Below are 23,614 nucleotides of genomic sequence, written 5' to 3'. Positions count from 1 at the left end.
TACATTTTTTTGTATGTTTTCAAAAGACTGGACTCTGTTGTGTTTATATGTTTATTTGGCACAATGGAGCTCTTAAAGATGATATATGAGCTAACTGAACTAAACAAGTGAAATAAGATTTAAAATACAAAAATAGGCAAAAATAAATCAACCATTCCAAATTGACAGGGTGGCATCTTTAATCAATGTATTGTTGACAATATAGCAAGTTATGTTAGTTAAAATATCAGTTGTGTTGGGAGAGAATTTGGGACAACTAACATATACATACGCGTAAAACAACAACAGAAAGAAAAAGAAAAAACAAAAAGTATTCACAAACAGTTTTGCATCTATAACAAACAAGACATTCACACACACACACACACACACACACACACACACACACACACACACACACACACACACACACAAGCTTGACAGTCACACTGCCAGTTCAGTCAAGCAGGTTTGGATATTCTTCTATTTGTACAAAAAAAACCCGATTGTTTCGACAAGAATAATAATATTACTATCTACTGTGGTTGTCTTCCTAACCTGCCGCTCTGCTTCCAGTCAAACTAGTTCTTGTATGTACAAGTGAGAAGGCAGTATGGCCACATTGTTTGTAAATAAAGTTATTTACTGCAATGTTTTCTGGCATTTTCTTTTCTCCTTTGTCATACAAAATAATATTTCTCTGAGGTAAGAACCGAGACAGTATCAAAACAGTAAAATTAGACTTAAATGCACCCAAATGATTGGAAATAAAAGAACTGTACTGTTTGTGTAGTGACTCCTGAATCGGATAACAAAGTATCTAACAAATGGTGAAAATAAAGAAAACAGTGCAACATTGTAAGTGCCCATGAGGGGAGTCACTGCGGGTCCGACAGTAACAGACAGACATAGCAGAGCTGCCCGGGAGCAAACACTCCGGTAGCCGCCTCTGAGGTGACAATATATGAAGCTTATTGAACGTGAAGCGGCTGAACGTCTGAGAAAGAGTGATAAAGGCAGAGAATAAACCGTTACCTGGAGTTTTAAACGTCTTAGCATGACACTCTGCAGCTATGCTAGCAGCTCTGAGAGACTACACTTTGAGCTAAATGCTAACGCCAGCATGCTAACGTCTTACTTTAGCATGTTAGCATGCTAAAACTTTGCTAATTAAACGCACAAACAGTTGTTGTTGTTTTGTTTTTTTTGGGTTCTGGTTTTTTTTTGGGTCATAAACCAGAAATTTAGACACATTAGAATTTAGATAGGCAGGAAGTGACACTGCCCACCTTTAAAATATTCAGTCAAATATTTAGTTTCTAGTCTTAAACTATTTGTTTTTCTGTGATGTCACCAGCTCCTAAATCCCTCATCCCTCAGCAATGTGACTAAACACACCGTCAAACAGGAGAGACACTCCACTGAGATGCTCTGAGCAGGAAGATAGTCAACTCCAAGAGGCTTCATCAGCAACATCCCGTTTCTACCTGGGGCAATAAATCCAAACATCACTGGGCACATTTATGCTTCTCCAAAAAACAGCTGCTTTACACGAGTTAAGGCAGTGATATCAAGGGCAACGTTTTGCTGATCAGCAACTCTGCACCACCGACGTGCCAAAGCACAAGCGGCACAGTGCTGTCTCAAAGTTATTCCTGATCCCGGGTCTCACCTTTTCTGCCTCTTAATTGCTTTTTTTTTTTTTTTTTACAAAACACACTCACTACTGCATCACCACCTGTTTGTCACAACTCTGTGTCTCCTTTCAGAATAAAAGGCTGGCGAAACAGAAAAGAAAGTGTTCTCTATTCCCCCTGTCAACAAGTGGATTTGCATAAAGGAATACTACACAATCCTTTAAAGGAAGAGAATGTCAGCACACACACACACACACACACACACACACACACACACACACACACACACACACACACACACACACACACACACACACACACACACACACACGCAAGCTCACAGATCCAAAGCACACATACAGCAGAACCAACATTTAACATTTCAGGAGCCACATAATCTTTCATAAACACATAGATCGTCTTCATTCAAGTGAAAACAATGTCTGTGATTCAATCGGAAACGTTTGTAACTTTGTAAATATTTTAGGGCTCGGGCAACTCTGGAGTAGTTGATGGAAAATTAGCTTTTTTTAAAAATAATTTTCACAAATGCTGGAGCAATACACATACGTGAACAAACCTGAAATAAAAAAACAAACAAACAAACATTAAAAACAAAATCACTTTGAGGTTGGCTAAATCCCTCCACGTGAGCAGACATATGGTTGGACCTTCACGAGGTGAATGCTCAACATAACAGCAAGTAGATGCTCATCAATATACCTTCAGTGATGCACCCAGAATATAGTATTTGGCGGAGTAACGGTACAAAATATTCAGGTAGTACTCGCTAGAGGTTTATAATTTGGGCCCTAACCTCTGATTAAAAGCCGGAACATTGGGGGAAATTAATTCTTTCATCCTCCATGATTACAGTCGAAGTATACCATATACACTATGAGCATCATTTTCATCCTTCACATAAGAGACAAAGCTAAGTAGATTCAGAAATTTAGTTTTTTTTTTTTTTTCCAAACAGTTCTGTACACAATACAAAGGGGGGGGGGTGGCTCTCCGTCATCATCTTTCTCACTTTGACTCGCCATGGGTTCATTCCGCACGCGGCCGACAGTGGCTCACTCACAACCGTCTTATTTGCTTCTGTGTCGGCATGGAAATCGGCAGCCAATCATGTTCCGACATTACAATATAGTCGTCGGTGCAACTCGCCCAAGTTCTATTTGGGCCGGCGGCACGCGGGAGTGAACGCACGGTTCGTCTTCATATTCGCGACTTCTACCCCTCTATGTGTCCATCGCTTACTGGACCTTTCACACATTTTCTTCTCTTAGGTTTTTTTTTTTTTTTAGGAACGTTTCGGGGGAGGGGAGGAGATTCTCAAGCTTTGGAAGTGGGAGATCTATTAGCAGTGCACGCTGCCTCCATTTTCTGAGGTGGGCGTCGGAGGCCAAAAGGTGAAGGGTTGAGGGGGGAGTGTGTGTGTGTGTGTGTGTGTGTGTGTGTGTGTGTGTGTGTGTGTGTGTGTGTGGGGGGGGGGTTTTAGTCAAGCTCACTCTCTTTGACCTGAGCATTGTCTCTGACTTCGTCGAATGTGTACGTCTTCACGATCTTCCCGTTCAGAAAGACTGTGTGCAGCAGGTCCTAGAGGTGAAGAGAAAAATGAGCGTGTCTTTAGACTGGAAACCATTTCTGTGCACTAAAGTGTGTGTGTGTGTGTGTGTGTTGTACTGTAGGCATTGAACTCACCACGCCGTACTCCTCCAGGTCGCCCTTGCCCTCCTCCAGGGTGACAAAGTCGCCGCTCTGCGTCCGGTGCAGAGACAGGCGGCCTTTCTTTGACCTCTTGTTGGGGTCGGCCACTGGGTCCTTGAACACATTCACCTTTCACAGACAAACAGAAAAAAATACTTTAAAAAAACAAACCACAAAGCGAAAATCTTTTTATTTTTGTAAACGTTTAAATAGTTCTGTTACTCCATGTTTAATTACCACAACGGTCAACAAAATGCATATAACTATGTTCTAACGCATCGGTACTCACCCCCAGTCCGTTAGTGACCACATAGCTACATTTGAAGGAGCAGTTGAGCAGATCTCTGGTCAGTTTCTGCAGAAGAGCCCCTCCGGACCCAAAAGAAATGTTCTCAATGGACCACCTGTGCTGCTTCATGCCCTCCACTATCTGTGGAAAAGCACACGGAGGAACATCATGTAAGAGACATAACCTAGTGTTATCCTACGTGGCGTCAATAAGTAGCATGCGTCTCTACCTCCTGCAATGTGTTGATATCGACCCCGTCTCCTTGTATGACTCTGATGTAAGGAGGGAGCACCTTATAACCTTTGGAATTCTCCACTGGAGGGAACTTCTTACCCAGGATCTCCAAAACCTGACAGAAGGGAAATGAGAGAGGAAGGTGGCACAAAGACGTTAGTGTCCCGGCCTTGTTTTAAGATTCTAGTCGGAAAAAAAGGCAAGCCGTCCAACGTGAACGCACCTTCAGAACCGTGTCGAGCGGGTCCCCCGAGTCAGGTCGGACCACCAGCGGGGCGTCTGCACTGCGCGACACTATCAGCGCACGGAGGTCCTCTCCCCAGATATTCTCGCAGGCGTTGTAGATGTCGTAGCTGTCGCTGACGATGGATACGGGCACGTTGGGAAACTGCTTGATGATGTGCTCGAAGGCGTCCTTTTCATGGTCCTTCCCCCATGCTGTGATGGTACTGCAGAGAGAACAGCAGACACATCATTATTCTCTGCCTTCAGTCATTTCTTCAATACCACAGACCGTCCAGAAGAGGGCAGTGCACTCCAGGTTTTAGTCTCACATGAAACCAGACCTGGGCCACATTGTATTTCCTGAGGTTTTCCTCTCTGCCGTGATGCGTGTCTCACGCTGTACTGAGTCTGTGTGTGTGTGTGTGTGTGTGTGTGTGTCTCAGAGTAACGCACGCTAGTTATGAAATATCTGGATGCCTGAAACTTTTCATTAAGTAGCTCTCATCTTCCATGTGAAACCTTTTTGTAAATCTCAGCTGCGTGGCTCCTTAAAGTGCAGACCTGACTATTACTAGTCTCTGAAACTCATGCCTTTCTATTTTAATGCACATTTCTGTACAGCGTATTTGTTAAAGTATTGTATTTCTCTTCACAGGGCATTTCTGTTCCATTGAGAGTTCACAGTAAACAATGGAAGATAATCAAAGTTTGTCCTGAAAGCGCTTTGGAGGAGACACACTTCTGCTCTAAAACACCCGCCCGTCCCTTTCCTTCAGCACCGACACACTTCAACGTGGAATGTTACTGCGACTCCTCCCTCTGAGGTAGAAACCAAACCAACTTTAGGAGGGGGGGGGGGGGGGGGGGGCATTACATAATGATTAACATGGCAACTTCTGCCACCATCCCACAATGCACTGGTGCGAGGAAGAAGGGTGCACCGGAGCGGCAGTAACTACCCTGGTGGCAAGGAAGAAGCGACCGTGTGCATGGGAGCGAAAGAGAGAAAGTTTGTGTGTGTGTATATAGAGGATAAATGGATCAAAGCCATAAAACAACAACAGAGACATGTGAGAGGCATGTGTGCATCAGGGCAGCAGCCAATCACAACCTTCACCTCCAGCCAATCACAGCCCCCCGTCAACAAAGTGAGATGGATGGAGCAGATAATTAGAGTGAAGGAAGGAAATTAACCAAACTCAGCCAAACTTTTGGACTTCAAATCAACTGATTTTGGCAGATGAGCTGCTGCTATATGAGAGTTTTTCTAATTTGAAAATCAATTTAGCACGTGGGCGAGAAGGTTTGCGCCCCCGCGCCTGGCTCTTGGTCAAAATGTGGCCTCTCACCGGAGATGAACAGAGCCCGTGCCTACTGTACCCCGGTGTGTTCTGGGAATATGCTGATCACTGGCATTGTTCACAGGGATTCAGCAAACCTTTCAGAGGCTAAATGTCCCGCATCAAAACCTCGACCATCCCTTAAAAAGGAGCATTGAGCACGTTGGCAGTCGCCCCATGATTACTTGGAATTGTTTCAGACCGCAGATTTAATGACTTAAGTGAGGGGTGAACTACTGCCCTACATCACAGTGGAAGAGCCAGGAAACACTCTGTAGCTGCATTCAGACTGCACTGAGAAGCTCCAATGAGCAACAGAAAAATGGAGTGTGTGTGTGTGTGTGTATGTGTCTACCTGTGCTCTGCAGCAGGCACTGAGAAGCCTGGCACGGGGTCCTTGGTGCCGTAGTACTTCTTAATGACTCCAATGCCGGCAACCGTGTCTGTGCCCTTGAAGTTGACCAGATGGGCCGAGGCCCCGATGCCCGCAGTCTGTAAAATAGGAGGAGGGGAGGGGTGTTATGGGAAATAACAGGCTAAGACGTCCCAATATACGCAATTTTTTATGCCTAAAAGCGTTACATTTCTGACAAAACAATACCAACTAATGGTCCACTTACTAGCTTTTTCCAGCGCTTTCATCCGTACCATACTGTGTGATTTGGTTAAAAGGTCCGGAAAATAAAGCGAGTACGTGGACCATGAGTTGGGACTGTTTTGACAAACTTCACAAATTCACTTTCAAGCCTTCCATTTGTAAAAAGGGAGGGTTTCCACCATTGTGTACAACTTCCCCTCAGCACCATCTACTGTCTTGGATGTATAAGTGTACCTCTTGTGAGGAGACGCCCCTGTAGCCGAAGTCATGCAGTTTATAAGCCAGTCCCTCCAAACTCCCAGAGGTCTCCAAGAGGTACTTGGCGAGGATCTTCTTCTGCTCCCTGGAGTTGGTCGCCACAGTGATGGGGTACCAGATCTGAACTAGAATGGTCTGATGGAGGGAAGAAAGAGGTATTTCAAGTCCAGGGCGTCACAACAATTTCACCGCAACAGTTAATTCCTTCTAAATTCCCACGTGCACCTTGTTTTCAAAGCCTATTTAAACAAGAATTCCAATGTGAACACTGAGTCAACGTCAAACAAAAACAGCTAAAGTTGCTGCCAAAGCGGGGTTTTTCTCTTAGCACTGAACTGACAATATTCCTGCTTTCTCAGTATTCAACTGGCATTAAAACCCAAAAGCAACAGGCTCAGAGCGATGAAAGGGGGGCTGCTCATTCACACAAGACAAGCTCCGGGGAAAATACATTCCTCGATGCCTTAATGTCAAAACAAGCAGCTTATCTGTACTCGCCACCACCTGGGAAATCTTCATGAAAACACACGTTCTACCACCAGAAGAGTACAATACGCACGTGTGTGTACTTATGCATTCCACTCTGTTCTCAACATATTTTATACTTTTTTCTTCTTCTGTTTTTCAATTTAACAGAACTTGAATTTAATTACACACGTTATGACTATACAGACTTACAAACTGTGTACAGTGGGGATAATAGCTAAGTGCATGTGTCAAACCAGAGAGCAAGCATAACAAACATTTAAAAGTGCCGGATGTGCGGCCATCTTCCCTCCGACACAGTGACTCAGTTCTGCACACTTCCAGCTCTAATTCTTCACTTGCCTTTGTCTGTTACCATGATGCATGCAGCGTTTGTTTTCACCCTGCAGCCCCGACCCTTCACATGCAACCTCAGACGAATCATCATCTAAACCACAATATGGACTCATGTGACACGCGCGCGTGCGCGCGCGCACACACACACACACACACACACACACACACACACACACACACACACACACACACACACACACACACACACACACACACACACACACACACACACACACACACACACACACGGCAAAATAACTTCTCGGTCAATGTCCCAGAACAAAATGGAGGGAGATAAGGAAGGAAAGAAGGGGGGTGTGGCTTATCCAAATGTACCAGGACAGTGTGTGTGTGTGTGTGTGTGTGTGTGTGTGTGTGTGTGTGTGTGTGTGTGTGTGTGTGTGTGTGTGTGTGTGTTGAGACTGTGCTCCTGGCTGTGGGTGACCAGCATGCACTGCTCCCTTTCATTGGTGTATCTGTCATTATAGTTGAGGGGAAAGCGGATGAAGTTATAGATCCAAATCTAGTCAACATTCAGGAAACACTGGACATGAAAAACCTGCTGAGATAACGAAACAAAAGCTTTTCTTTTTGCATCGATGGACAAAACAAACACAGCTTGTCGTTTTATGTTTTATGATCTTCTGGGAAATTGCGGCACGATTCCGTGGTAGCCAGCGTCGGAAATACACGAGGGCAAAGGGCAAAACTGCCCCTAAGAAATATAATTTTGCCTCTGATATCATTGGGAGAGCGGCAAAAAATGCCCCCATAATTTCCTCTAATAATAATGATAATTTAATGAACTTGTCAAAAACATCGTAGCCTGTATGACCCGGTCCAGTTGCCATAGAATGTTTTGGATTTTCGCCTTGACTGATGTTGCGTGTGCGTGAAGAACCAAACGTTCTAAATAAATAAATAAATGGAGCGCTTCTTAATACGAATGCCCCCGGCCATCCCTCTTAATCATGGCCCCAGTTCAGAGAGAAAACCCACAAAATAGAACCGGAGTCCTATTCCATTATTCCTAGCTGCGGTATTCAGGCGACCGGGCCTGCTTTGAACACTCTAATTTTATCAAAGTAAACGCTTCGGACCCCGCGGGACACTCAGTTAAGAGCATCGAGGGGGCGCCGAGAGGCAGGGGCTGGGACAGACGGTAGCTCGCCTCGCGGCGGACCGTCAGCTCGATCCCGAGATCCAACTACGAGCTTTTTAACTGCAGCAACTTTAAGATACGCTATTGGAGCTGGAATTACCGCGGCTGCTGGCACCAGACTTGCCCTCCAATTGATCCTCGTTAAAGGATTTAAAGTGTACTCATTTCAATTACAGGGCCTCGAAAGAGTCCTGTATTGTTATTTTTCGTCACTACCTCCCCGAGTCGGGTAATTTGCGCACCATGGTAGGCACAGAAAGTACCATCGAAAGTTGAGGCACCCCGAGAGGCATCAGACCCAAAACCCCGCATGGGTTTTGGGTCTGATAAATGCACGCTTCCCTGAAGGTCAGCGCTCGTTTGCATGTATTAGCTCTAGAATTGCCACAGTTATCCAAGTAACGTTAGAGCAATCAAAGGAACCATAACTGATTTAATGATTTTTCCCCGGGCGCCTGTCATGGGCAGCCCACTGCTCCCTGATACAGGGATGGGTCAAATGCAGAGACAACTTTCCCCCTTAACGGGATAAATATAGTATTATAAAATAAAAAATAAATAAATAATGAGCCATTCGCAGTTTCACTGTAACGGCCGTGTGTACTTAGACTTGCATGGCTTAATCTTTGAGACAAGCACATGCTACTGGCAGGATCAACCAGGTAGCCAAACGACACCGGAGGGGGGGAACGCCGCCCGACCGCATGTGCTGGAGGTGTGGGTACGCCTGCCCCTTGAGGAGGCCGACATGTGGGCAAAGCGAGCATCGGGGTGGGGGAATGATGCTGGTAGGGTTTGAGAAATGCGTTTCCCAGAGCACCTGCAATTTTATGTTTTTGTTCTTTGTTTTGTCTGTCCTATCTGTATTTCCTGTACTAGTTAGGTACAACATGATTAAAGGTAACAAAAAAAAATCCATAAATATAATAAGTCATAATTATAAAAAAGAAAGAAAAGTTATAATTGTTAATAGTTTAAAAAATGTAATAACAATAAATAACCACAAAGAAATAAGAACACAATTTAATATGATTGTCTGATTTATTGTTTATTGTTATATGTTTGTTTTTTGTTAAAAAAATCTGAGAAAACACTTTGAATCTGTAGACTACTGCCTAATAGTCTTATTATTGCCATTTGATGACAATTGCTCATATACCTGTAAGCCTAAAGTATATTTATTATTTTTCACAAGTTTCAATTGCCCCCAATTTTTTTTTTAAATGCCCCTGGATTTCAGTCAGTGGGGGCAAAAATTGCCCCCTAAAAAATATGTAAATTTCCTACCCTGGTGGTAGCAGAGGTGAAACGGCGTATTCATAAACGTGGGCCGTTAAAACGGTGAAGAAGAGTCGGAGAGAGAGACAGACTGAAGCCATCGCTCATGCTAAATGAATTTAGTTCTGCCGAGTCATTGAGGACAGTCTGTTCATGCGGCATTAAGTGCAGGACATCGTCCTCGTCCTGGGGAGGACTCGCACGGCGCATTAGCTCAGCGTAATAAACGCGGCACTGAGGAGGCGGAGACACCAGACCGCCTGCCTCAAACCACAATAATATGCTTCACCTCCACTGTACTTCTTCCTCACAAAAAACCCACACAGACCATTACATTTGTGTGTTTTAAACATGCTTCGACACGACAATCACAGCTACGTGATGATTAAAGGAATAGTTTGCCTTTTATATGCTGATATACCAAACAAGGGTTTTTCTAGTATCTGACTCTCTCTTCTTCTCAGCCAACCTGTATGAATGACTTTCTTTTTTTCCAGTCACAGCACATCTCTGAGCACTGATTAAGCAATAAGACATGACAGGGCGGTAATTCTGTGAGATCTAAATGAGAGATAAGAGGCATAGTGAGGAGTGCTGCCAAGCTAAATAGTTAAAGGCTTTTATAAACCATTAACTCTCCATTGTAAAAAGGGCATAAATGTCACGAGTATATTTTGTAATCAATAATCAAATAAAGCTAGCCATTAAATCTCAGAATTAGCTTTTGTTGCTCTACGAGCACATTCAAATCTAAAGCGTTAGACGAGGACGTACGGGGGAATTTGAAGCAGCTGAGGCCGTGATTCGCTCACCTTTAGTGCCCGGGGGGGGGGGGGGGGGGTAAAGCTGAAAAAGAACATTTGCACACAAAACAAACATACCTCCACCCAGTTGGTGAGCCAGTAGCATTCCGGGTCCGTGCTCTCCACCGTGAACAGAACATTGCCTCGGGGAATGACACTGCCCTCTGGCACCGCCTTGATTTCAATAGGCAGGTGTCCATTGTATTTCTGCAAACACACACACACACACACACACACACACACACACACACACACACACACACACACACACACACACACACACACACACACACACACACACACACACACACACACACACACAAATATCCCACTCAGAGATTTGAACCTTCAAAAAGGCAGCGAGACTTTGCTAAATATACACAGATACAGAATTCCTGCATTTTCAGAACTGGTCTGAGGTAAATAAGTGTTGCCTGTCACAAGACTTCCAGCTTGAGACTCATTGTGGTCAGAGATGGCACAACTAAAAACCCATTAAAAATAAGAGTTTATTATTTTTCACTTGAGAAAATACTTTGTCAGTGGAGAGCGCTGTGCTCTCTCCAAGGTGCTGAAACAGCACCTCTCAATAACACAGCTATTGCATGTTGTATTTTCTTGGCTATAGAACACGACTGTGATTCTTTTGTCGTAGCTGAAATGGAATTTTACTATTTGAGCTGTTAAGAATGTGACTTATCAGAAGCTTGCTCTATTGGACTATTTGTGTTTATTGGGAACACGATGCATGTCTGTACATCACCTTCACAATATCTCATGTGCATCTCTTAGCATGTTCTGGCACCTGCGAGTCTATGTACACCTGTATACCTCCTTCCAGCTTTTTCCTCAAACTCATTTTTTTTTTTTTCCAAAATACCTCCAAAATGTAATTCCACCCCTTCTCGTTGAAAACGTCATCCTGGAAGTGTTCTCTGTATACCTCCTTCGCCTCCTGGATCTTCTCCGGGGTCACAACCTTTCCTGGAGAGAGAGAAAAAGAGCACACAAAGTCACCACTACTAGTGAAAAAGTAAAAAAAAGTAATGCGCATAACCTCCTGTAAAGCCACAAATTGTAAGTGTTAATTTAATCTGTGAGCTTTAAAGCTGCTGGTAGGCGGATTCTGTTACCTTTGGACAGAGCCAGGCTAGCTGTTTCCCCCCGTTTTCAATCTTTGTGCTACGCTAAGCTAACACGCTGTTGGCTCCACCTCAGATTTTGCCATACTGATATGAGTGATATACATTTTCCAAAATACAAAAACTATTCCTTTGACTTCTTGGTATATAATACTCTCCATATAGGGAGAAGGAATGACAATGCGTGTCCCTTTAATGCGAAACGTTAAAACTCCCAGTCGTGAAGTTTCTTTTTAAACCTAAATATGGTGAGTTGCTGCTTTCACTTTCACTACGACTCTTCCTTTATCCAAGTAAAATTGCGGTCACGTTTTCTGCCGCACCTCTCCCTCAACGAAAGTACAGTCGGAAAAATCTGCAAGACTCATGATGCACACTTTATGGTTTCATGAGCTGGAGGACCATGGATGCGTCTCTAATAGTCGGGCTAATCATTGAGCGCTGACGGACGCTCTGCGCGGACAGCTGGTCTTTCTCCCTCATACGGTGAAAGAGCAGCTGTGCTTTTGTCTTCTCTCTCTCCCTTGCTTTTCTCCCCCCCACACCTCTGCTCCCGCACCATGAAATCCTCTTAAGAGACAGGAGGGAGATGCTCTCTCTCTCTCTCTCTCTCTCTCTCTCTCTCTCTCTCTCTCTCTCTCTCTCTCTCTCTCTCTCTCTCTCTCTCTCTCTCTCTCTCTCTCTCTCTCTCTCTCTCTCTCTCTCTCTCTCTCTCTCTCTCTCTCTCTCTCTCTCTCTCTCTCTCTCTCTCTCTCTCTCTCATGGCCCTCAGGATCACACTGATGAACTTAAACATTCACCTTTTACAAACTTGAGTTAATTAAAGCACAGAAGTTGAATGCATTATACTTTGCCTCATTTCGGTCTTTTCTCCTTCTTAACCTGCTGGCTTTGTGTGATTCTCTGCACAGTCTAATCAATGTGAAGCACATTGTAACCATCCGTTTTGTTTTTGTTTTTTTCAAGTGCGTACAAGGACTGTTTATATATAAAAAAAAAAAAAAAAAAAAAAAAAAGCACCTGCCCTGAATCTTGAGCCAGCTCCAGGCATGCACTTCTGCAGCTCACCCTGCATTACTCTGACCTTGTCCCGGATGGGGAGGAGCAAAAAGATAAAATGCTCCAACGGGGACCAACAATGCAAAGCTTTTGGTATGTGCCCCGATTGCAAGCTAAACAACAGTAGAATAGTGTACTGTGTTGGTGAAAGCATTATGTGCATAGTAGACTTGGTTAGGTTTCCCTTATTTAATCAGCTGACTGGAAACATATTGACATCAACACAAACAGGAAAAATTGGTAACAGCGGCGGTGGCTTCATAGGACAAAAAACCAGGACTCACCTTTTAGGTATTTGTTGAGGATGTACTGGAGGCCGTAGAAGACGGTCTTGTCATATTTGACTTTTCTGCTTTTGGTGGGGTCGGTTCTCCTCTCGCGGCACTCGAAGTAGGAGTACACTTTACTCGTGTTGGGAGGGTACTGTTTGTAATGCGTCACCTGCAGGGAACATGAGACACGATGAGACGTATTTAAGCACGGCCAATTTAAAATAGAGCTTTTCTGCCCTGAAACCTAAAAAAAAAAATCAATCGTAAATGAGCAAATATTTGCTGTTGTGCAAGATTAAGTTACTCCCTGGACTAATATGTAGGTTTGAGTCGGGTCTTGTGACATCTTGGCGTCGCTAAACAGTAGTTTGGAAGTTTCACAATGTATAGTGTAAAAATAGTGGATAGACCCGCCCTTCAGAGGAACCAACAAAAGCTTTCATGCGACTGCTGAAACACCTTTGCATCTTGCTTCACAATCGCTAGATAACGTGGAGAAACGTTGATTACAAGTCTGATCACGCACAGGTTTTTTTGGGACGCAAATGCGACAAAACATATGCCAAAGCAAATCAAATTTGAATTCAGAAGCTCACTGCCAACAGACACGGTCCCGTGAGCTATTCGGGGTCACAACTCAAAGATTACGAAGTGCTGCCAATGTGGTGATTATCTGAGATTAGAGCAAACTTTCCAGTTCAACAAAAGACCCATCAATCAATCTATTGTGTTCGACCAAATAATACAGTGCTGCGATGTCACAACCGGGGCGAGAGTTTCCCCCACGCGTGCACGCTCTCCATTATTCTGTATGTATTCAGAAAATGAGTTTCCTGAGATCTTCTCATCCACTAAACGGACTGATCGCTTAAACATCCGACAGTTTAAATCAAATGTGTGTCATCAAGTACTGCGTGAGACGTGTCCAGGCATGTTTCTCACTCACTCACTCACTCACTCACACACTCACACACTCACACACTCACACACACACACTAAACAGTTTCAGAGGAACTTTATCTTAAAAATACAAACACGTACCCCCCGCCCCCTGTCGACAAGATGATGGTAACAACTACAGCTCATTTTGTAATCCGATATTTGCTTTCAGACTGATCTGCTTTCAATATCCAGACGAAATGTATATTAAAAACAATTAACGGAAACGCATTTACAACCACAGGAGTCCAGAGACGCCAAAGGGGTTCAATCTCGCTGTGTAATAAGCTGCACTCACTGAATATCAATGGCGAAACACTGCAGGTCTACCAGTTGCCTTCAGGGAACACTATTGTAAGAGGAAAAAGAAGGTCATCATGGGCCTTGTCCTTTTGAACACAACTTTGGGGAAACACTTTCTCACCGTTGTAAATACTTAAAAGTTTATGTTGGAGCCACAGATATAAGCCTGTGAAAATGGTCGAGAAGAACAGGCATTATACAAAGCGACTCCTCGCCGTTCACAGTTTGTGGAGAGGAGAAGACATAAATGTCAATGACCTACTCAGTTTCTTTGACCCCTGTCTCTGTCCTTTCCGCTGGGCTTTCGAAGGACTCAAAATAGAGTCAAGACACACAACATGACACTGGGCCTGGCCAAGTGTGTGTGTACAACATTCACTGGACCGTATACACACAAACAATTTGTAACAGTGGAGTTTGCAAGGCGCAGACACTAGCAAGGCCTCTTTGTGTATTATCTAATGCAGTTATTCACTTATTATCTGATATTGTAGTATAATGACAAGTAATAAAATGGAAACCTTTAGATTTAGACTATGTAGCCTCTGTGATTTGCGAGTTTTAATTAAAGAGATCTGGCTTATTTCAACGTGCCAGCCATTAAAGCTGCACAAATCGATATGAATTATATTATCAATGGGTAAAATAACTATGTGCAATCTGAAAAGGAGTTGTTCAGTGACAAACACACTGGAATTTAAGATAAAAATGCTCTGAATGATTTTAAATTAGAAACACCTGCATCTACAACTTTAAAGCTGCAATGATAAGAAAATGTTCAGGCATTTTATGGACAAAACGATTAATCAAGAAAAAAAAATCAACAGCAGCCTAATCGATAATGAAAATCACCATTAGTTGCAGTCCTAGACAACTGAAAAGCTGACTGTCTGAACTCTATGGCGGTGAGGTAATTAAGAATGCAACATCACCCAAATTACTAAGTTATACTGACTGAAATATAGACACACATAGCATATAACAGTATAGAAAGTCCAGGTGGAGTCAGTCATTTTCTGGCGCACAATTGTTATTTTAAAACATGCAAATTATTTCCCCGTTGCCCTTGTAGGATTTACTGCTGTGTCTTGAGCATGAGAAGAGAATTAAGAGAAATCCTGATCTGACCACCAGAACAGAAGTTATGTCTCTCAGGTGCATCTGAAGCAGCAGCAGCTGTTAGTGAGGAATAAGGCCTAATGGGACCGTCCCATTACCTAAATGTCACAGCTTTAACCCTCACTGTAGCCATCCTGCTCTGTGAAAATGTTTTCCCACAAAACCCTCCACCCCCCTGCCTACTTACTCACTGTAATTCTCTCGGTATTTAAGAGCCATAAAAAATGCCATGTTACATAAATGTGGTCACATGCAAAAAAACAATGATATGCTGCACTGTGCACCTCCTCTCCCCCGTGGTGCGGTCGAATCTTCACATCAACCATAAACTTGTGTATGTGCGTTTCCAGACAATAGGCCAGCTTGGCTTTTGGGGCTGAGCTTCTCTTTTCAGTCCCAAACAGACGAGAACACAAAGGGCATTCAGGTGCAACTTGTTTTCACGTCCTGTGAACAAAGTGTGTGCGCCTCTGGTTGGTCTGAGAGTCGACTGACCTTTCTTTCTCACTACAAAAGGTATTGCACAGTCATGCACAGACAACATACTGTAATTAAGGCACACCCAAACAGGTGGTTAACTACAGGTGAATTTAGCACACTATGAGGACTCCTGTCCTCAGACGACTGGCCCTAAATGACACACATACCTGGAATCTACCTTGAGCAACCTTGACATTCTTTATACAAAGGAGATAGGCTATGAATATATCTGAAAAACCATGAAAATGAAAGCAAGACGGGCATTTCCAAGAAATAGAAACCGACAGTGTAACTGCACCTTGGAAACTAAGTACATATCCTGGATTGGAGTCCAGGAAACAAAAATATGTATTACCATTCTAATCGCAACACTGTTCACAGACATTTAAAAGTTTCCTTTATGAATCTAAGAGCTGTAAAAAAAAAAAAATGTTAGACTATATCTTAATTGTGTAAGGAGATCGTAGGGGAGCAGATTTCTGAGCGCCATTACATGATGAAGCACCTGTTTTTAAATGATAAACCTTGTTTAGACCAAAACCTCAGACACTCTAGAGCCTGGCTGAGAACCAAAAAGAGTGCATTTCAGGTTCATTAACATACACATGTTCATCACTCTGTTACAGAGGTATACTATAGAAAAGACTGTAACCCAGTTACAGCTTTCAATGCAGTAAAAACAAGCCATCAATATATGTGTACACAAGACATGTAATGGTATATAAACACATAATAGTAAACTTTGTTATTCTCAAATTCATCAAAAATACATCTTAAACCCCAATCATTAATTAACCCGGAAATTGGAATTATTACAAGCATCAGTAGTAATGAACGCGCTGTTTATGATCACATCAGGTATCATGCATTTACTTACATCAGACTATATTCAAAAGTTAATTCTTCATTCATGCAGTTGTGTGATCTCATTCTGGACCTTTCCGTTTTTAATATGTTTGTCGCTTGTATTTTGTCCTTCAAACTCAACCTCTCCGGTGTCCCTGACTCCCCTTCCTTCTCTTTCGTTTCTGCCCTTCTGTCCCATCAACACCATCGCTGATTACTGTCGCGTGACTGCTCTACATGGCAACAGTCCCGCGCCCCCACCATGCTACGTGCGATACGGTACATTTCTGCAAGTGCATTTGTTGCCCCGGCTTTCATTGTTAGTTAGCAGTAGGACGTATTGCACTTTGACGCTACCCACTGTTATATTCGCCATTAATGCTTGGCCTGCAGTCGACTGTTAAAATATCATTTTGAGTCACACAAGCACATATAACCTTACATTACGTCAACGCTGACTCTTTGACTTTCAGTTTTGATTTCCTGAAAGTGAGGCATTGCCATTTTTCGCGGCTAGCCACATGCCGGCTAACGTTACGCCCCGGCTGGGCTCTTGAATGAGACTTTATCCGTGTGCAGTTCACCGGGCTATCCACCCAGCACTTACTAGCCAGTCGCTAATATTAGCTCTTTTTTAAAATATCAATCCCTTTGCGCTCCCGGTGAGTTTAGCAAGCTAGCTAATACAGCTAGCTTGACACCGCTATGAGTAGCACAGCCGATGGCGAAATGTCCTCGCAATAACCAGATATACTTATTTTAGATATTAGCTAACGTTAGCTTAAAGGGGGATGCCAGCTTTTTGAATTTGGTACCCGAACTCTCCTCCCTTTCCTCCTGCCCATTCGGCCTGCTGTGATCCGACGGAGACCCGGCCACAGAGAGCGGTTTGATGGCCTTGGGACCGATGATGAAACCACCTTGACTTTATACATTTTCATCCATCAGCCGCTCCTCTCCCCCCCCTCCCCCCGGCCTCCCTCCGTCTAAAACCTTCGCCGAGTATGCCAACATTACCTTGTATGAATCGGTCGCTAGCAATATGTTGAAGTCGGCGTCTCTGTGCTCCATCTTTTCCCCTCCTCGGTCGTGAGTCAGTCGCTGCTGTCAGTGTGTTGCGTGCGGTGCTGCCGGGGACTCCTCCAGCCTGCTAGTGTAGCTGTGTGTTGGGGGGGAGAAGCAGCAGGAGAAAGGGAAGAACGAGAGAACCGGGCGGGGGAAAGGGCGGGCGGACTGTGACGTCACAAAAAAGTCCGGCATCACTCGGCTGTACTCATCATTCGATTATACTCGGGCCAGCCCAGTTCAACCAAAGACTGTCAATACTTAAGATGATCCCTCACCCATGAAAGAAAGAGACACCAAAGTACAAATACGATTTATTTTCATATCATCCCATCATAAAGAAACTGTTGTACACTACACAACAAACTTAAACATATTAGTATGTGCTACTAATGCCACCTGTTCAATGCATGAATTCGTATTTTCATTGACGAAGGGTATACATTTTGGAATTGTCTTTATTCTCAAGCAACACAGCATTTAGGAGACTTCGTATATTAGAAGAAAACATGACATCTATGTACTTACTGGAAATAATGCAGCAGTTGTGGGTGTTTTAGGGGATTATTGAATCTCTATGTAAATTGAACTAACACAATAATATAATTCTATTATTTAAAAATGTAATAGTGACAAGTGCAACATATGCAATTATAACAGTTATTTATTACAACTTTTAAATTGTGTGCCACCAGATGGGATTGTGTGGGAAAACTGAAGAACGTAAAAGCAGCCAAGTAGCACGGACATGGGCCTTTCTTATGTGCACTATTTCAACTCAGCAGAAGGGGGCAGTGTTGGTCATGAGATGCTGTACAATACAAGAAATTACATTATAAACCTCCCTTGAGGTATCTTCTTTATGTCTCATATCTATATCATATTATGGAGGTACAAATACACTGAAATTGGCTTTTTTTAAGAACTAGTCTACATATAAATGCATAAAATCTCAATTTTGGGCGCTAACGAGCTTTTCTAAAACCATAAAACTTACCACACACTTCCCAAACTTTTATTGTAAAGCTCAAACTGCCAGGCTTCCAGTGAATTACATATAGCAACAGCTATTCAACCGTCTGGCTGATGCCAACCACTGTGACACACAACGTGAAGTGCCTGGCTGAGTCCCGCACCCGTTTAGCGGGACGGTGACAGATTCCATTCCGCTGGACCGGCCCTTTCCTCGGCCTGCGGCGGCGACTCTCCCGGACCGTCTGTTCCCTGAGAAGGGAGGAGCTAACTGCGGGACAATGTGACATTTCCGCATGTCAATAAAAAGAAAAGAAAAACAAGCGGAAGAAGTGAATATATGCGTATGTACTGCAGTGCGTTCAGTTGTACAAGTGCCCAAAGTTAAACATGTAGTTTCGGTCACATGATGCCAAGTCCTGAATAGACACCGTGATAGCTGCCAGGTGTCACCGCCTCTTCTCAAGGAAAAACGAACTCACCCCGGAGTGTTTTTAAAAGCTTTTTTGAGCTGAAAGCAAAAGGAGCAGACAGAAGGTGTAAACATGCTGAAATTTAAGCCAACATTTGAGCTGCAGAGAGATGTGGTGTCTGACATCTTCAGGAAGGAGGCGTCGGTGTGCAGGGTGAAAGGTGAGGCGTTCAGGTGTCCACGGCCAGCTAGCGGTGTCAAACTGTTTTATAAATATTGTGATAATTGTATCGCTTTGACCTATAGGTAGCTAACAATGCTAACAAGAAGTGTCTGGTTTAAGTTCAACCTGTCACTGTTATTACAGAGTCTAGAGTGAATCTGACTGTGTTATAAATGTGTGTCAATTGTGCATCACATGCCATTCAATGTAAATATATCGGTGAAACTCTAGCTACTGTCCTATTGTTAAAGCTTTAAAAGTAAGAAAAAAAATCCGAATCACTAGGTAGTTAAATGTTATTACGTATGTACCAGTAGATGGCGCTATTTACTTTTCATATTTCCCTTCTAAATACTTTTTTAAAGAAAGCAAGTCAATTAAGTAGATATTTCGTCATGATGGAGAAAAGTTCCAAGTTGAAAGATTAACCACAGAAAAAAGTTGTAAAAAATATAATGTATTCCATGAATATCCTGAAATATCTGAAGTTGCATGATCCCAGCACCTACCACCCTATATTCAATTGGAGAAAGTTTCATATGAATTTAATGGAATAAATATTATTTAATTTCCAGTGTGTACAGTCTCAGTACCAGTTACTGGTTAACATAAATAATACTACCCTTTTACTAAGCAATCAAACGTTTACTGTAACAAGAAATAATAGCTCTACATGTATGACACTTTTACCGCAAACTTCCTACTGAATACACAGACACACCATAACAAATGTATTGAAAGTGATGCATGTGACAGTGGTGGTTATGCAGCATCACATTATCATAACATTAAAGGGCACATATACAGATTCCTGCTTTGTTATTCTCTACACATTTGGGCACTTTATGTGTGCAATAATACGTTATTATACTGTGGAAACACACCAAATAATCATTTAGCATAACACTTAGTATGTTCAGGGATCCTAAAAACTTGTCAGGGCACGCTACGACATGATGAGATGTATACATTCATAATAATGATGCTTTGTCTGCAGAATACTCTGCAGCAGTGGACACTTGTATCCTAAACATTGAGAGAGATGGGGGCATCCTTTACTCATGGAAGGTAAGTCCAAAGTGTTGGCACTGCATATAAGTATTTCCTGTATTGAATGTATTCGTTAAGTGAGAGTAACTATTTGAATCCTTATTAATCTACTGCGCTTTCCAGTTTAGTTGTGTGACAACCTGCATTGGTCTCACTTTTTACTATCACATTGTCTTTTCTTTTGTTGCACTTAAGCCATGGATTATTATACAATATTTCATGCAAATATACTGTTTATTTGTTTGTTTGTCTTGGTGCCATGTAACATCTGAGTAGCTCAGTGGACGTTAAGTATAACATTATATGCATAATGTTTGCCCGACTAGTCTGTATCTGCTTTCCTGGTCCTTTATTGAAGTCATAGCGAGTGAAATATTAAAATCCCAAATGCCATTTTCTCCACCATTGATCATCAAATGGACACCACCAAATGGAAAAAAAAACCAACTCTATTCTTTTATGCAGATTTTTCTGTAATTCCGCTTGACTTTTTTTGCGAACCTTGGGATCCTTGCTGGAATTTAAAATATAGTTCTGTGTTCTGAACCGTTTTTCTCTGCACAACATCCATTTTTAATGACAGACTCACCAAAAACTCTGTGGGTTTAGTGGGTTAAAGACAGCCTGCAAAGAGGAAAATAATTTTTTTTTGTGTGCAAGGTTCACAACTTTATTCATGCACGGTTGTGCCTTGGGTTTCAGAATAGATTCCTTCCTTTTCTTTTAAATCTTCTGAACCTTCAAAAAGTAGTGAATCGCTGGATTGAAGTGAAGCAGGACTATTTAGGATAATTAGCAAGGTTTGCTAAGGTAATGAAGAGGTCAAGCATGATGTTCCACACACATCAACGTGGTGGAAGACACCAGAGGGAAAGTAGGTTGACCCCGGGTCAGGACAGATTAGGATTATCCATCTCCGAGTTTGATTGATTTAATGACCTAACTACTCTCCTCTGATAGGGAGCAACAGGGACCACCAGGATTGGGAAATATGACTCCAACACCAAACAGAACAAGGTACAGTGTGTGTGTCTCACATCGCCTTCACTTTAGTGCTGCAGATTTTGCTTTTGTGCATGCCTGTTCCCATGTGGCTGTGTATTCTCTCCCAACAGCTCCTGTACACATTTGACAAGCAGGTGTGTGTCAGCAGCTGTTCCCTGAACAGTGAGGAGACGCTGTTAGGTGAGCCTCTGTAGTGCACAGTTAATGAATTACCAGCAAATACATCTGTCTTCTTGACCCCAAATTAGGGAATTAAGTGAGCGACCGAATTCTGGTCTAATTATCACTTTCTTTAGAGCAGTTCAGTATCCTTATAACATTACGATTATGCAAAGTGGGGACCCAAAACAATGAGGCGAGGGACACAGTTTGGCGCACATTATTGACTGTAATGGAGCCAAATCATTCTTAAAGAAGTGCTGATTTAGTGTAGTCTCTGGGAAATATATTTAAATTAAATCACAAGACACCTTGCCTGTGCTTTTTTTTTTTTTCTCCTCTCAGCTGTCAGCTTGGCACAAAACACCAGAGGAGAGGAGCGCTTCAAACCAAGTAACACCTCTTTCTCTCCGTTTCAGTCACAGACCATGACATCAAGCACTCATGTTGCCTTTAAACCTTTCGACTCACAATCTTTTTGCCTTAGTATCCAAGTGTCTAACTCTTCTGGTTGAAATCCATCCCATCAACAACACTAAAGTTCTGAAGGCAGTAGACTGCAGGGTCAAAGTGCAGGTAGAGTTTGTGTGTGTGTGTTTTTTTTATGGCAGCCACGAGCTGATGTTGCAGTTTTGGTGCATTTGCGCTAACAGTGTATGAGTGTTTATTTTGCAAGCTTGCTGAAAATGCTCTGACCTGTAGTTTCCATTCTCTCTCTTGCTCACTTTATCACATTTTCTCTTTCTCTTTTCCTCAGCTATGTCTTTTTTTAAAAATAAATATTATTTATGTATATTGATCAACTTTAGTCCTTACTGTTGGTTGCTCGTCATATTGCCAAACCACAAATGTAATTATATGCCGAGAATGTTTAAGGGCTGCATTAAAATATGAAAATCAGCAAATGGTTCTGGTAACTGTGAACCGCCAGATGCTGACTCATGCTTTCTGTGGCTGTCCCTAGTTCCTCAATTCAGAGACTGACAGGAGATCAGTGCTGGAGAGCCACCTGCTGCTGCTGACTGAGGACGGATGTGAGTCTGCGTGCCCTTATGCTTGTCTGCCAGTATTGGGCTATGTTTCCTTAATCTGTAACGAAACAGATCATCAAATTCAGAGATGTATACATAATCTGGCTTTTTGCATTTGTAGGGAAAAAAAAACAAAAATCAGCATTCCCCGGTGAAAACACGACATTGGATATAGCTGTGTTTATGCATATCCTTCTGTGCTTTTCAGATGTGGATCTCTATCACGTTCTGCTGACAAAACAGGAGGGGTATAGAGTGGTACGTTGGACTCTACATTCACCACATTGCTCACTTCAGCCAGCAGCCAGCTATTTCTTTTTTCTTTTATTGAAGGAAATGTCTGTGGATAGTTCCCACAGTTTAACTATAAATTGCATTGAGGGTTTTAGTGGGCTTTGTGCAGGTTTCTAGAGGTCTAAATTCTGCACATATCTCATAATTGATCAGAAAAAAGGTTGGAATGTATTTACATAAGCCAGTGCAAAGAGTATACATGGTTTTGACCTAATTCCCGGACTATAAACTACACTGTGTGTCGTGCCCTCCTGGGGAGCTTTGCATTAAGAATGCAGCGAGTCTACAAAGCTGAATATCAATGCGTTTGTGTGAACCAGGTGATGGCGAATCCCGAGCGTTTGACCAGAACGACAGAGAGAATAGTGGAGGACTTCTGCTGGGCCCAGTGGGACGAACACACACAAAGAGTCTACTATGTCACCCATGATTTGACTCACACACAGGCATGTACAACTGTACTTGTGAGGACAATGCATTGAATTCAACCATAAAAAGACTGTTATATATCGCATACAACTAATTTACTTTAGACTTTAGGTACACTGAATAACACAAGAGCTGTATCATGTGTGTTTCACAGGACAAGTTCCTGATGCGATGTGTTCAGTTTTACCCCAACCATAACTGTGAAACTGTGGTAAGTCATTTCTATGTCTTTTGATTGTATGAATTACTTGTCTTCTGCACATGCTTTAACCATATTACCATTATAACATACAATTGTCTTGCTTTATATTACTCTCCCATAGTTGGAACTCCCATTAGAGTTGCCTGTTAATTTCTTCTGCACAGTCAAGTAAGGCAACAACTACAAGTACAGTATAAATATAGAAATATCTTTTCTGTTTTCCTAATTTATGAGTTTGAAAGACCCCAAATATTCTGATTTAGTTACTGTGTGT

General features: G+C 42.6%; 2 protein-coding genes across 5 annotated transcripts in view; one reads left to right on the top strand and one right to left on the bottom strand.

Annotated features, from left to right (window-relative positions):
* Positions 1 to 161: 161 nt before the first annotated feature.
* On the bottom strand, positions 162 to 17,685 carry nampt1 (nicotinamide phosphoribosyltransferase 1). Its single transcript, XM_068731404.1, has 11 exons — positions 17,516 to 17,685; positions 12,824 to 12,980; positions 11,219 to 11,322; positions 10,417 to 10,545; positions 6,250 to 6,408; positions 5,773 to 5,909; positions 4,076 to 4,301; positions 3,848 to 3,967; positions 3,619 to 3,759; positions 3,324 to 3,458; positions 162 to 3,218 (listed from the first exon to the last, which is right to left on the bottom strand). The coding sequence occupies exons 1-11, from the start codon at positions 17,567 to 17,569 to the stop codon at positions 3,117 to 3,119; spliced, it is 1,464 nt and encodes a 487-aa protein (XP_068587505.1). The 5' UTR covers positions 17,570 to 17,685; the 3' UTR covers positions 162 to 3,116.
* Positions 17,686 to 18,856: 1,171 nt separating this feature from the next.
* gsap (gamma-secretase activating protein) overlaps positions 18,857 to 23,614 on the top strand; it is a 28,775-nt gene continuing 24,017 nt past the window's right edge. For 3 of the 4 annotated variants that reach the window (XR_011105102.1, XM_068731379.1, XM_068731378.1), the window contains exons 1-11: positions 18,857 to 19,168; positions 20,168 to 20,238; positions 21,181 to 21,237; positions 21,336 to 21,405; positions 21,730 to 21,777; positions 21,872 to 21,960; positions 22,349 to 22,418; positions 22,624 to 22,673; positions 23,030 to 23,155; positions 23,293 to 23,349; positions 23,462 to 23,508. Coding sequence is in view for 3 of the 4 variants with exons in the window: in XM_068731379.1 (XP_068587480.1) it covers positions 19,081 to 19,168; positions 20,168 to 20,238; positions 21,181 to 21,237; positions 21,336 to 21,405; positions 21,730 to 21,777; positions 21,872 to 21,960; positions 22,349 to 22,418; positions 22,624 to 22,673; positions 23,030 to 23,155; positions 23,293 to 23,349; positions 23,462 to 23,508 (773 nt within the window). In the remaining variant the exon portion in view is untranslated. The remainder of the gene's footprint in view (positions 19,169 to 20,167; positions 20,239 to 21,180; positions 21,238 to 21,335; positions 21,406 to 21,729; positions 21,778 to 21,871; positions 21,961 to 22,348; positions 22,419 to 22,623; positions 22,674 to 23,029; positions 23,156 to 23,292; positions 23,350 to 23,461; positions 23,509 to 23,614) is intronic. The other variant, XM_068731380.1, reaches the window with a different exon arrangement.

This window comes from Cebidichthys violaceus, unplaced genomic scaffold (assembly GCF_023349555.1).
Source record: "Cebidichthys violaceus isolate CVI_PGR_0920_01 unplaced genomic scaffold, fCebVio1.0.p SCAF_51, whole genome shotgun sequence".
NCBI lineage: Eukaryota > Metazoa > Chordata > Actinopteri > Perciformes > Stichaeidae > Cebidichthys > Cebidichthys violaceus.
The sequence above is the reverse complement of the archived record's forward strand: the minus strand, read 5'-3'. Positions and strand labels throughout refer to the sequence as shown.

Bases quoted from the DNA above. Each gene is read 5' to 3' on its own strand.
- nampt1 (XM_068731404.1), bottom strand. From the start codon at position 17,569: ATGGAGCACAGAGACGCCGACTTCAACATATTGCTAGCGACCGATTCA. The intron at 11,323-12,823 runs GTGAGTCCTGGT...CTCTCTCTCCAG, and splicing joins CCTCAACAAATACCTAAAAG to GAAAGGTTGTGACCCCGGAG. The intron at 3,968-4,075 runs GTGCGTTCACGT...CCCTTCTGTCAG, and splicing joins CGCTCGACACGGTTCTGAAG to GTTTTGGAGATCCTGGGTAA.